The sequence below is a fragment of the Sturnus vulgaris genome, chromosome Z (assembly GCF_052056855.1).
Source record: "Sturnus vulgaris isolate bStuVul1 chromosome Z, bStuVul1.hap1, whole genome shotgun sequence".
In the NCBI taxonomy this organism is placed as follows: domain Eukaryota; kingdom Metazoa; phylum Chordata; class Aves; order Passeriformes; family Sturnidae; genus Sturnus; species Sturnus vulgaris.
In genome coordinates, this window is record NC_142283.1 from 42,450,478 (window position 1) to 42,463,548 (window position 13,071).

The 13,071-nt window shown below is 39.7% G+C and overlaps 1 protein-coding gene across 1 annotated transcript in view; it reads right to left on the bottom strand.

The window, feature by feature from the left end:
- The window catches only part of ERCC6L2 (ERCC excision repair 6 like 2), a 74,619-nt gene extending 62,721 nt beyond the window's left edge, over nt 1–11,898 (bottom strand). Inside the window, exons 1-5 of the mRNA XM_088157185.1 lie at nt 11,656–11,898; nt 8,743–9,167; nt 4,452–4,571; nt 2,813–3,006; nt 57–218 (exon numbers count right to left, since the gene is read on the bottom strand). Of these exons, the coding sequence (XP_088013311.1) occupies nt 57–218; nt 2,813–3,006; nt 4,452–4,571; nt 8,743–9,167; nt 11,656–11,677 (923 nt within the window). The 5' untranslated portion in view covers nt 11,678–11,898. The remainder of the gene's footprint in view (nt 1–56; nt 219–2,812; nt 3,007–4,451; nt 4,572–8,742; nt 9,168–11,655) is intronic.
- Nucleotides 11,899–13,071: the final 1,173 nt, after the last annotated feature.

A 13,071-nucleotide genomic window follows, 5' to 3' on the forward strand; every position in this document is an offset into this window, starting at 1 on the left:
CTCACTGCACAGTTAATACAAACAAGTTTAACCACAAAAGAAAATATTTTATTTACCAGTCCATAACACACCAAAGTTCCTTCATATTGTTTTGAAGAATGGTTCCAGTAAGACCTATGCGAACACTGCATTTTAATGACTTCATGGTTTGAGTTATTTGAGCCTTTGGATTCTTGATTCTGTGTGCTTCATCTACTATCACAGCAGACCACTCTATACTGCAGATCAAAAAAGGTTTCATTAATTGACATAACTTGTCCCATCATCCCACATACAAAAAGTGAAGTCAGCCATACAAATAGCAGTGATGGTACTATAACACATTATGACTTTTTTTTATTTCCCTGGTTTTTGTATTATACCCCTCCATTTCTTTATATCGTTTTTTTTAGTAAAATTCAATTAGTATAGTTGAACATAATGGGCAAACTATATCACCAAATAAATTAGCTACTGTTACCTGTATCAAAAGCTTTCTGTGAAGAAAGTAGCTTTCAATATGTAGACCAATGAATCTAGCACATCTCACTAAAATTAACTTCACTCATAATCAAGATTTACAAAAAATAAGTAACTCTCGGAAGGTAAACTACTTAAATACGCTTAACAGGTATGCTTCATTTTCCCAACAAAAATTATCCCCTGCTACTATCAGTGAACTGAAAACATTTCAATCTGCATGGTTTTCTACAAGAAAGTATCACTCAAGAATATCTATACAATACCAATATAGCAGAGGAATTTTAATATTTTGGGATTGTGGAACATAGCTATAAGCAGTGACCAAAAGATATTTTGAAGCCAGTTCAAGAATAAAACTTAAGGGTAGAATGACCTGTATACTGTGACAATAAAAAAAGTCTTCAAGTCCCTAGGAAGCGATTTACTAACTTTGTGAATTCATTTTACATATATGAATATTTCAGAAAACAACCATATCCAGTTTGATATGCTGCAAAAAGCTGAAACAGACATGTTTAGAGATGTTTAGTAGAAAGCCTGTCTCCTGAGCAAGCTGCATTTAGTTCACTAATGAAGGCTGATCTTGGGGCATTTTTGCTACCCTCTAAACACATTCGTTCCTACATTCCCAAAATATGCTAAAAATTGGAGTCTCTGAAAAGCCTAACAGATGTTCACATCCTAGCTCCTTCTACTTAAATCTCTCATACTGGTTTACATGCATAACTGAGCATCTGTATTCTTATTCCTGATAGCTGATTATTTAAGAGCAGCTTTTGAGGCCAATCTATCACTGTAGTGAAGCAAGACACAAAGTCTCTTCTAGTGTCACGATCATAGGCCCATCCAGCCACATCCTCTGCAGAAACAGTTTGGTAAATCTGTGTACAGAAGTGTATTGTAGGCAGTCACACGTCAGCTCTGCTCCACACATGCACCTATTTCCTGACCAGAGTCTATTCCATGATCAAGCATGAAGAGTTCCTCCAAAAGAACACTAATAGTGGGCTGATAACAAAACTACTTTACTCTTCTATCTCTACTTCTCTGCTCTCTGTACTTCAGACCTGAGCACAGAGATGAAGATCTGATTGTTTTGATCATGGATCTCCAGACAACCGGTGTAGTCTCTGAGGCCTGGACCTTTCCCAACACCCAAAACGTCAAGATCTGCAGATCCATTTATACCAGCTGCTGAGGGCAAGCTGCTACCACCAGCCATTGACACAACTCATACCCTACTTCCAAGACAACATAAGGGGAAAGAATCTCTAAGATTGGATGAGAAATGTGTGGGTTTAAATCTCAAAGCTTTTAGGGCTCAATAATTTCATCAAGCTGGTGAAAAGAGCAAATAACAAGGAAAATACATTTTGGAACACTGCTAAAATTTCCAGGTGATTGCTCTTCTTACACTGAACTAAAAGACAGAAATACCTTCTATGTATCTTCTAGCTGTCATCAGTTTTCAGGCAGATAATTCCTGCATCTTTCAGAGGAAAAACTCAGAAACAAAAACTGGTTTTATGGGAACTACTCAAACACTTACTGCTACCAAGTGTCCCATTACAAAGACAGTTGCATTGCGTCTGGCTGAGATGAAGTTAATTTTCCCACAGCAGCTCTCAGAGGTCTCTGGGTAGCTGGGAAGGTGTTGTTAACACACCAGTGCTTTGGCAACTGCTGAGCAGCCCTGGCAGAGCATCAGTGCTGTCTCAACATTCCCACCACATCGGTAGACTGGGAATGCGTAAGATCCTGGGAGGGGCCAAAACTTGGCCAGCTGACCCAAAGTGACCGAAGTGATAACTCCTCCCAGATGATATCAGCTTAGATATTAAAGCTAAGGAAAGGAGGAGGAATGGGGCATTTGTTATTTATGATATTTGCCTTCCAGAGCACTTGCTATGTGTGTGAAAGCCCCGCTTCCCGGGAAGTGGCTCAACACTGCTAGCTGATGGGAAGTAGAAAATAAACCTTTTTTTTTCCCCTCTTTGTTTGTGCAAACCTAAATTTTTGCTTTTGCTTCAGTAAACTGCCTTACCTCAACTAAAGAGCTGTATTTTATCATAATTTCTCTTCCCTGTCCAGCTGAGAAGGGGACTGACAGAGTGGCTTGGCGAGCACCTGGTGTCCAGCCAAGGTCAACCCACTAGAACTGTTTAATTTAGTTAACAGTTAAATTCAGTAGTACAGGATAAATTCAATAGTACAGGAATCCTTCTCTGCAGCACAGTGAGTCAATGGATTTAAGAGTAAATATATTATACAGAAACAAATCCTTGAAAAGAACAATGCACAATTAGACAGTTAAAGTTCAGTGTGTAAAAAAGCACATTAAAACTATTACCTGTTAAATTCATCCAAATACAGGCGGAGTATCTCATATGTTGTAAGAGCAACTTCACATTTCCCTTGCTTGATGCGACTCATGTCATCGTCCTTTTTACTGCCATGTAAGACAGAGACCTTAAAGTATCCCCATGTGTCTAACTCATCCTTCCAGTTGTACAGCACTGAAAGAGGGGCCACTATGAGGAAAGTCTGAAAACAAATATATACACATAATAGTACCACTTGAAAAACTACAACATAGCAATTTGTCAAAAATGGAAGTCAAGATCTTGACTGTTTTACTGCTCTGAGTAGTTTGATTAACTCTGTCATTTCAAAGGATGTATGGAAAATATTTAAAGTTAATATAAATTCAAAAGTAATCAGTTTGTATATAATACAGCAGAAAAATACCATAATTCTAAAATTAAATACTAAAAAGCACTACTTACTCAAATTATACTCTAACAACTGCAGTAAGACGCGAAACACTATCATTTTGCTTTGTTATACCATCTGTATACCATAAAATGTTTTACAAATTGAGAAAATAAAAGCATGAAGAGGAAAAGCAGTTTCCTCAAATCCACAAATCTAGTCATCATGTGACTTGAAAACAAATAGTCCTGAAAAGGGTTAAAAAAATTAGGACTGCTCATACAATTAATTTAATATCACAGTATATTAAAATCAATAAGGCAGGAAGCGACCGTGGGACATTTTCAGTCCAACTTTATAGTAAAAGCAGTGGCAGCACTGACCTCAAAGCCAGGCTTTCCTGAGCGCTTCAAAACCCCATAAGGGCAGATAGAGTCTACAACCTCTCTGCATCCTCTCTGTTTCAACATTAATCGTCCTCAACATTACATTCTTCTCTTATTCTTAGCCAGAAGCATTCTTGTTTCTTAGCACATAAAGTGCTATCCATTTACCCCTTCCTCTCAGCCTGTATTACCTGAGGAACACGTATCCATTATTCACAGAGCTACAGTTATATGATACATTACGCCAGTCAAATTTGCAAACTATGCCAGCAAAATAAAAATAACAATGCAAAATAGAAACAACAATGCAAAACAGAAATCATATGGTTTCTGTAATGGGTAAAATTAAAATGATTTTCAGATTTATCTTATTCGCAGAGAACTTTTACATGTACCTTTTATCTGCTGTCACGGTATTTGATTACCTTGATTATGAGCCAGACTTACTTCCAACATTATGACAGCCAATCAAGGTTATTAGCAATACATTTTTACAAACATATGGATTTGTCCTAATTAAATACCCTGTTATTATAGATATACATGCTTTTTTTACTTTAAAACTATCATCATACAACACTAATTTTCTACTCACTGACATGGGCTTTTCAATGTACTTTAGCCACAAATCTAACCCAGACACCTTCAAATGTTTTCTGTTAGTGCAGATCAACAGTACTAATAGATTAGACAATAACAACTAGAGAGAGAGGGCACTATGACAGTCTGGTAAACTGAAGGCTTCCCAACTAGGAAAGGCATGAAATCCTACTTCAGCAGCTGAATTTTAAAAATTAATGTGCATAAACTCCTAGAACAAAAAAACAAACAGGCAAATCCGAGTATTGCCTTTCATAAAAATCCTTAAACTAGTATCACTAAAAGTTGTACCTTCTTGGGGTTACAATCTGAGCCTTTTTTCATTGTCCTCAGTAAAAATTCCGGCATGTTATTTTCAATATCCTCATGTGTTCCTTTTTTGCGCAACACTGCAGCCAAAAATGAAATGACCTTGAGAAAGAAAACAACTCTCAGTGACTAGGTACAAGAAGAAATTGAATGAATTCCACAAAAAATAAACATTTAGGATAAAATCCTGGACAGGACTTCAGAAGATGGCTTGGTTTGTGGGGGAAGATTTCTTTTCTGGGGGGTGCAGGCAGAAGATGTTCATTGGTTTTAAATAAATTTGTTTTAAAATGGGATCCCTTCCTCCCTTGGATTCCCAAGAATTCTTTGAATTAATGGTAAGAGCAATTAGTTGCTCTCACTCTTTTATTCTTTAAATGGAAAAGTCACAAAAATACACAAGAGACAGAGTATGAATGAACCAGGAAAAAATAGAGATGATGCTTGTCTTGGAATTCTCCTCCTTTTCAGGGTACTTGAATTTCAGATTTGAAAACAGAATGAACAGATATCCTCTAACTATCCTCTCAATGTTATTGAGTTATGTTATTCCTGCAAAAGGAAGAAGAGGCTTGTGCTAGAGGAATGTTTTTTACTAATATGCCTTTTTCTTGATGTTCCATTCCTTTAAATTCCTGTTGCTGACATCAAAACCATTATTTTTTCTTTTGTGCTATATTCTCCCATCTGCCTCAAACTACTCTAGGTGATTATGAGAACATATTTATTACAATACATCACAGCGAGGACAAACATCCCAGCACAGGATATTCCAAACTCCTCCAATCATAATCCAAAACAGGAAGAAGGCAGAGCAATATCTAGCCAGAACATGCAAATTCAAAAACCACTTGGGACAAATGGTATCCACGGACTAAGCAGCAGCAAGGAACAGATGCATCATCAGAGAGGTGCCCTTCTTTTGAAAACTCAACAGGTCCCTTTCATTCAGAGCAGCCAGCTCCAGCCACTTCCTTTTTGCAGCTGCTACACAGCTGCTCCTAGCAGGACAGAGGTAAAGCTACCAACTGTTGATTTCCAAAAAAAGAACTTTCTCCCTCTAATGATGAGTCAGGAGAGCAGAGTGCAGAAGAAATACCTGCCTGAAAAGAATAGTTTAGATGGATAGAAGAGAGAAGAAATGGTACTTAGTGGCCACAGAGTGAAAGAAAGGTAAGTAGAATCAAAGTAACCCAAATATTTTTATATATAATATCTCATAAACAGAGGTCAAGATGAACTGCCAGTTTGCACATGTTGTTTAACTAATGACTTTTACTTAATTTTTTTTAATCCTTTGAGAATTAGAATAAAATTCAACTGAACAATAAATCTCCACATCCTTTCCACATTCTTCAATCTTGGAAGAATTTGCATCACAAATTTCTAAGAGTAGCAAAAGCAGAGAAACAGCAACTCATTATCAGAAATCTTTGGGTCTTCTAGATAAAGCAAGAATCAACCTAAATGCCTTGACAGCAAACTAGTGTAATCACACTAAGAAACAACGGTATTCTATTTGCCTTCACTAAAACTCCTTGATATGAACGAACCATATGGTCAGGCCATTAAAAGCAAAAATCAGTTCAGAAGTACAAAGAACATTAAAATTCAAAGGATTTCAAGAAAAGTCTTTATTTCATGAATCATCCTCTAATTCAGAAACAGAAAGCTTCAGCCAATTTACAAGCATTAAGTCAACTTTTTTCTAAGACTGTATCAGTTATTCGATGAAGTTTAGATTTATTCATATGTACTAACCTTTTCTAAATAAGCAAATTCTACCATTTTACTCCATATCCACTGAACTGTCTCTCCGATGCTGAACTTGAAAACAAACACTGTGTTTTATGAAAAGTACACAAGATCACAGAATCAAAAAATGATAAAGGTTGGAAGAAACCTTAAAAGATCACCTATTTCCAATCCCTGCAATGGGCAAGGATGCCATTCACTAGAACAGATTGCTCAGACCCACATCCAGCCTGGCCTTGAACACAAAGGCTACTGGAAGGCCACAGTGATGTCCCCCAAGAGCCTTCTCTAGGCAGAACTGCCCCAAATCTCTCTGCCTCTCTTCCTAGGAGGGAGGCTCTAGCCCTCAGAACACCTTGTGGCTTCCTCTGGACCTACTCTGAGAGGTTCACATCACTCCTGTGCTGGGGACCCCCAGAACTGGATTCAGTGTTCCAGGTGGGGTCTCAGAAGAGTAGAGCAGAGGGGCAGAATCCCCTCCCTTGACCTGCTAGACATGCTGCTTTGGATACACTCCTAGGCTGCAAGTGCATACTTGGCTCATGTCCAGCTCCTCACCCACAAGAATGCCCCAGTCCGTCTTGTAACGGCTGCTTTCTACAACCTCTCTCCGTTTGTGCTCATATCTGGGAGTGCCCAGGTGCAGCATCTTGCACTTGGACTTTATAAGGTTCTTTATAAGGTTATATGGGCCCAATTCTCAAGCTTGTCCAGGTCCCCTTGGATAGCATCCCTTCCTTCTGTTGTGTCAACTGCACTGCTCAGATTTATGTCATTTGGAAACTTGCCAACTTGATCCCACTGTCTGTGTCATTGAGGCAGACATTGCAGAGCCTGTCCCAAAACAGAGCCCGAGGGACATCAATCATCACCAGCCTCCATCTCAACACAGAGGCACTGACCACAACTCTCTGGCTGCATCCAGCCAGCCAGCCAATTCCTTATTCATTGCATTGTCCATCATCAAATCCACCCATCTCCAGTTTGGAAGTCAGGATGCCATGTGCAACCATATCAAAGGCTCTACAGAAGCAGAGACATTCATCCATCTTCCCACATTGACAATTACCTTCATTCCATTATATAAGGTCACCAGACTGGTCAGACACAAGTTTACACGCTGCCTCAGATCAGACTCCTCAACCATTCTTTTCTGACCTTTGTACTTACATAATCTCTTGTTGTTATTAATCACATATGATATTCTTCACATAAGCTAGTGTTTGAAATCTCTATCTTTCTTCTGAAAACTTGACACAGATTTAAAAAATAGCCATCAGACGTAAATTCCACATAGGAACACATTGCCACTGTGTGATAAATGTGCCTAGAGAATCAGTTCCAAGATTCAAAAATGCAAGATGCAAACAAGATAACTAAATCCCCCCCAAGTTTACTATTATTTTTCACATAGATAGATGGATAGATGAATAGACAGATAGATAGATAGATATTTTTTACTACATAAAGTCAGATTATGTGCAGTTCTGAGTAGAAACAGTCTTCCATAACTACTGAGTTCTTCAACTACCATGGACAATAAACATGGCCATGCCTAAAATGAATGCAATTTAGTATTAATAAGCATCTGTTAACAGAGCATCATCAGCTATATATACAAATCCATGATACATCTTTAAATGCTCTGTGCAGAGTTTTGATGTTCCATTTACCCACTCCTCTTGTTAAGTTTGCTACAGGACAACATTATTTTGTGCTAAAAGGCATCTGCCAATATTCTCCTAAATGGAAGGGCAATAGATACCTGTCAGTGAAGGGATGAGCTTACACTGGACACATGGAGCAAGAGAAAAGAGTGGAACAAAGATTATCCTCCAGAGAACTCAAACTGCTAACTTCAAATCAAAAAGACTATAGAGAATTTCCACAGATAAAAACACCTTAATTATAGTAAAATAAGTTAAAAGATAAGTAAAAAAATAAGTCATTTAGGTCACACAAATTCAAAGCATAATGAAAATCCAGCTACACTTGGTCCTCATTAGTCTGCATCAAGCTGCATTTCCAAAAGAGTTATAGAAGTAGCATGGAATACCAAAGCACTATTTCCAGAGATGGGAGTAAAAGTGTTGGTTCTTTTGCATTCCCGGAACAGTAAAACTATTTGTTTTCAGCAAAAAAGGAAAAAGTTATTTTAAAAGCAAGAGTCACATAAAGGCCTGAAGTTCTTTTGGGGTACTCCGGTGCAAACTGCTTTCATAATGGGCAGGTAGCAATCCTCAAAGTAAATTCAACAGGCTAACATTTTAATTATCGCAATTACTCATGCTTATACTAAAAGGAGCCACATCCCAATTTTATGGCCTGTAAGGAGTGAGTCTTAAATCAGCAACGGGCTCCTGGCTCTGAGTTCTGTCCTGGACATCATGTCCTGCCTCATCCATCTCTGCAACAACAGAGGGAAGTTTAAACTTCATAAATACAATACCTTTTAAAAAAGATTTACAGATCCCAGAAAGTATTATATACTCCCACTGTAACAAACAAAAAAAAATACCTGTACTGTCTTTCCAAGGCCCATATCATCGCCAAGAATACACCCTCTTTTATTAGCATAGTGTCTATACAGAAACTGGGCTCCTTCCCTTTGATAATCACGCAGGTATCTGTTAATTGTATACGGGATAGAATCACCATTGTCAGATAATTTAAAAGCAACTGCAGGAGATGGAAGATTTTGGTCAGGAAAATACGGCTTTTCCAGATCACCCTCATCAAATATTAAGCTTTTCCAGGGTCCTCTACTGTTTCTGACTTTACAAAGTTTTGTTATTAGTATTTTCCTTTCTTCAGACTCCAAGAATGATACAACAGCAAATGATTTTCCATTCTTGTCCTTTTCAAGAGAAGTTATTGTTCCTTCATGAAGTTTTCCATTTTCAAAACAAGGGGCAAGGCATTTCTCCCCAATACGCCAATGGTCTATAAAAAAACCAAACACAAACAGTGATAAATTGGTCTGATGTACAAAGTATTTAATTTCTTCACTATTAAAACAATGGACGTAAATTTATTTGACAAAATGCATACAACTTTAAACACTTTATTGAAGGTAACACTGGAATCAAAATAGCAGTTACTGTTTACAACCAAAGCCTGAGCTAGACATAAAATTATAGTTTGCTCTTACACCACTCTTTCAGAAGTAACAGCTATATAGGAAAGAAAAGGAAAATCCAGATTCCATTGCATTAAGTTTACACAGTGGCTTCACACAAGCAAACACAGCAGTATGTATCAAAGTGGAAAGACCCGACATCATACTGACAATGAAAAACAAAACAAAATACCTCTACTAGAAAACACAAGGTCTTCGCTCTCCACAGTAAAAAGACCTCACAAATAATGGCTGCACACAAAGTTATCCAAATCTGAACTGAGAGAAAAAGGGGTAATCTTCTGAGTTCTAATCTCGTCCTGCTCGTCCAAAACAAGGAGATATATTATTCATTTCAGAAGCTTTATTGTTTCTTATCTCTTTGCTGGAATGAGTTTAGATACTCATTATCAATTACTGTGAGAGGCACCTTTTGACCAGGAAGGAGAGAGCCAGAGACAATCTTGCACCAGCGCAACTTTCATCATTCCATGACCAGTGGTGGTATATGTCCCTGGACACATCAACCCAGACACTTTTCAGAGGTAAGGAAAAGAATTCTGAAGGCAAGAAACTCCACCTTCACCCATTTTAATGTCTCTGTGTAAAAACTGCAAGAAGACTGGTTCTCTTCACCAGTTCTGAGCACCTGGAAGCATACACTTGCAGGACTACTGTCTACAATCTATTAGTTAAATCAATAATAACTATAATTCATTTAGTAAATAAATTTAATTTTAAACACTTAGAGAAATCAAAAGCACACATGTAGCCAAGCTCACTATTCTGCAGCCAGCATTGGCTCTAAGCTGACATGCAGGTAACAATGAAAATAGTACAAGCCTACAAAACATCCTTATTCCAAAATTCTTTGGCCTCTAAAGTATTTTTAGTTACAGAGATTTCATGGGCCAGGTGGTTTGTCTGTTTAGCAAAACCAGCAGACTGCTCTCTTTCAGGAAACTCCACTCCCCTCTCAACACCTGCAGATTCCTAGAATTTGGTGACTTCTGACTAAAAATACTGTGGGCCTGCTCTGGACACATGTCACGCTTCTGCCTGATACGAACTTCAATCGAAAGACCTAAACCGACTTCTTACACTAGCAAGGTCATAAACCACAGCCTCTCCCTTCAATTCAATTCAATTTTGCAGATCTCTTTAAAAATGCCCCCATCATCCTTATTTGGAGTTCAGCCCCATACTTTGGGACCTGCTACATAAGCTGCTCCAAGACCTTCAGGCATTCCCTCAGATCTTCTCAAAGCCTTGAAGCTCAAATGTAACTTTTTGAGGCAAAGGGTGAAGTACAGGCTCTACATTCAACAAATCAGACATAACTAATCCTTAAAGTTCATGGCATTTGTAAGCATCTCTCATCTCAATGCAAAAAGATGAGTACGTTAACTTCTCCCAGTAGCATCTAGTTCTTTCTGCATTCATGAGAAGAGGAACCAAAATGGTAAAACTGAAACCAGCTATGTACAGCACACTGTTAAGTATGCAAATCAAAGTTTAAATAGAGGAGCTTTTACTTCTGTAATTCCTTTTTTTCACAGTAGTGAATGGACATGCAACATGTTTAGAGACTCTCAAGTTAAAATCATGTTTTAAGACGACAGAGGTTTTGTTTTTAACGAAGCATTTACTTGAGGCTAAGGAGTTGCATATGACTCATCACAAGTAGAGTTCAGGTGCAAAGTGGAATAAATTTACACTCGGCAATAGTACTAGTGTTACTAAGCTCCAAACCTAGAGAGAAGCAGGGAACAGAATGAGAAAAAGGCTAAGACATAAAATGGTATTAAGGATACCATTGCTTAAGAAAGGCCAGAAAATAATGCTGTTAAAGCCAAAGAGTGAACTGCGTATTTTAACTAGCCTGATTTACCAAGTTCTTGGCTTTTGAATGAGAACCATAATTTATGGTTACCATTGTCTTTAAAAACAAACAAAAAAATTATCTCGTATGGGTTTCCTGCATGGGTATAGTGCACTTGCCACCAACGATGAAAGCCGGTATTTAAGATGCTTGCCTGTACTCAACCCTCTTACTACAGGTGGAAAAAATGTGCCACTGTCAACATTAGCTGTACTAAATCATGGTGGTAATGGGCTCCTTTCACGCACCAGTTCCTTTCAACCACTACTCCTCTATGGAATTACGACGAATGCTCTCTAACTAGTGAGGGCTGACCATTTAATGCAGAGTGTAAGGTTTTGTCTTCCCTTCGGTTTTTTATTTTACACTCTAATAAATGACTGTAAAAACAAAATTCGAGGATATTGCAGAGCAACACAGAAGACGCTTACCTGGGACATCATCATCACACATTTTAACTTTTGGCTGTTCAAAGTCCGACGGGGCCCGCGGCGGAGGCACCGGGGGCCGACGGACACCGGCGCGATGGGGACCCGCCACCGCCCCTCCGCCGGGCGGGTCACGGCAGGGCGGGCGCCTCAGGAGCCCTCGGGGCGCCTCAGGGAATAGTCCCGTGGCTGTCCCAGCTCTCCCCACCGCGGCGGGCCCCGGGGAGGCGGCAGCTGAGGAGAGCCAAGCCCGCGGCCGGGGCCGCAGGTCCACCTTGCCCCGCCCGGCACGGGCAGCGCCGGCGCGGGGGTATCGCGAGAAGTGCGTCGCCATGGTGCTCCGTGCTTACAGGCGCCGGCGGGCAGGCGGGAAATATCGCGAGGTTTCCTGGCGGAGCAGCACCCGGTGTGGCGGCTGGGCCTGTTCTGGCCGGTAATGTTGTATCCGGTTCTGGGCTCCTCAGGAGAAGGGAGTCTTGCAGCTCTTGGAGTGAGTCCAGCACAGAATAGGGGCCTTGAGAGCTTTTCTCTTGTGAGGACGGGCTGAGGGAGCTGGGCTTGTTCAGTGTCTAGAAGACATGTCTGAGAGAGGACCATATTAATGTGTATGAATATGTGAAGGGAGGGTGTCAGAAGAGCCAGGCTTTCTCAGTGGTGTCGAGCAATAGGGCAAGAAGAAATGCTGATGCACAAACAAATTGATGCACAGAAGTTCCACCTTAATATGAGGAAGAACTTTATTGTGGTGCGGGTGACCATGCACTAGAACACATTGTCCAGAGAGTTTGTGGGGTCTCCTTCCCTGGAGATACTCAAGAACTGACTGCACATAATCCTGTGGAATTTGCTCGAGGCTGACCCTGCTTCAACAGTGAAGATAGACCAGATCAGCCCCTGCGATCCCATACAACCTTACCTGTTCTGTGATTTTGGTCAGCAGGGGGAAGAGATCTAACATTATTCTCTGTGAAAAACTTGGGGAGGTGAGGAAGCAGGGCAGACAGCTGGTGTAATGGAAGGCACAGCTGGCACAATACAGAGCAGCCAGCTGCACAGAGGTGATGGGTGCTGAGAGCCAAAGATCTGACATTTGGAAAGAGGTAAAATGAAAAGATGCCCATTTGTTTACAGCCATTCCACCTCCATTTGTGAAAGCCGCTCTGCTTTCAGAAGAGGTGAACTGGACACAGTTACATTTTGCAAATTACAAAGACAGTCAGTAGCAATTATCCTGTTCTTGCTGAAAAAATAATTGGACCCCACCAAGAAAGCTATCCAGATTGACTCATATGTCCATAGCAATGCAATAAAGTGTTACATGAAGGGTATGGTTTCCTAGATCTTTGCTATTGCTTTGACAAAATGCCTTCACACGCATTTAATAGTGCTGTACTAATTTCATTTCTGAAACTTAAACAC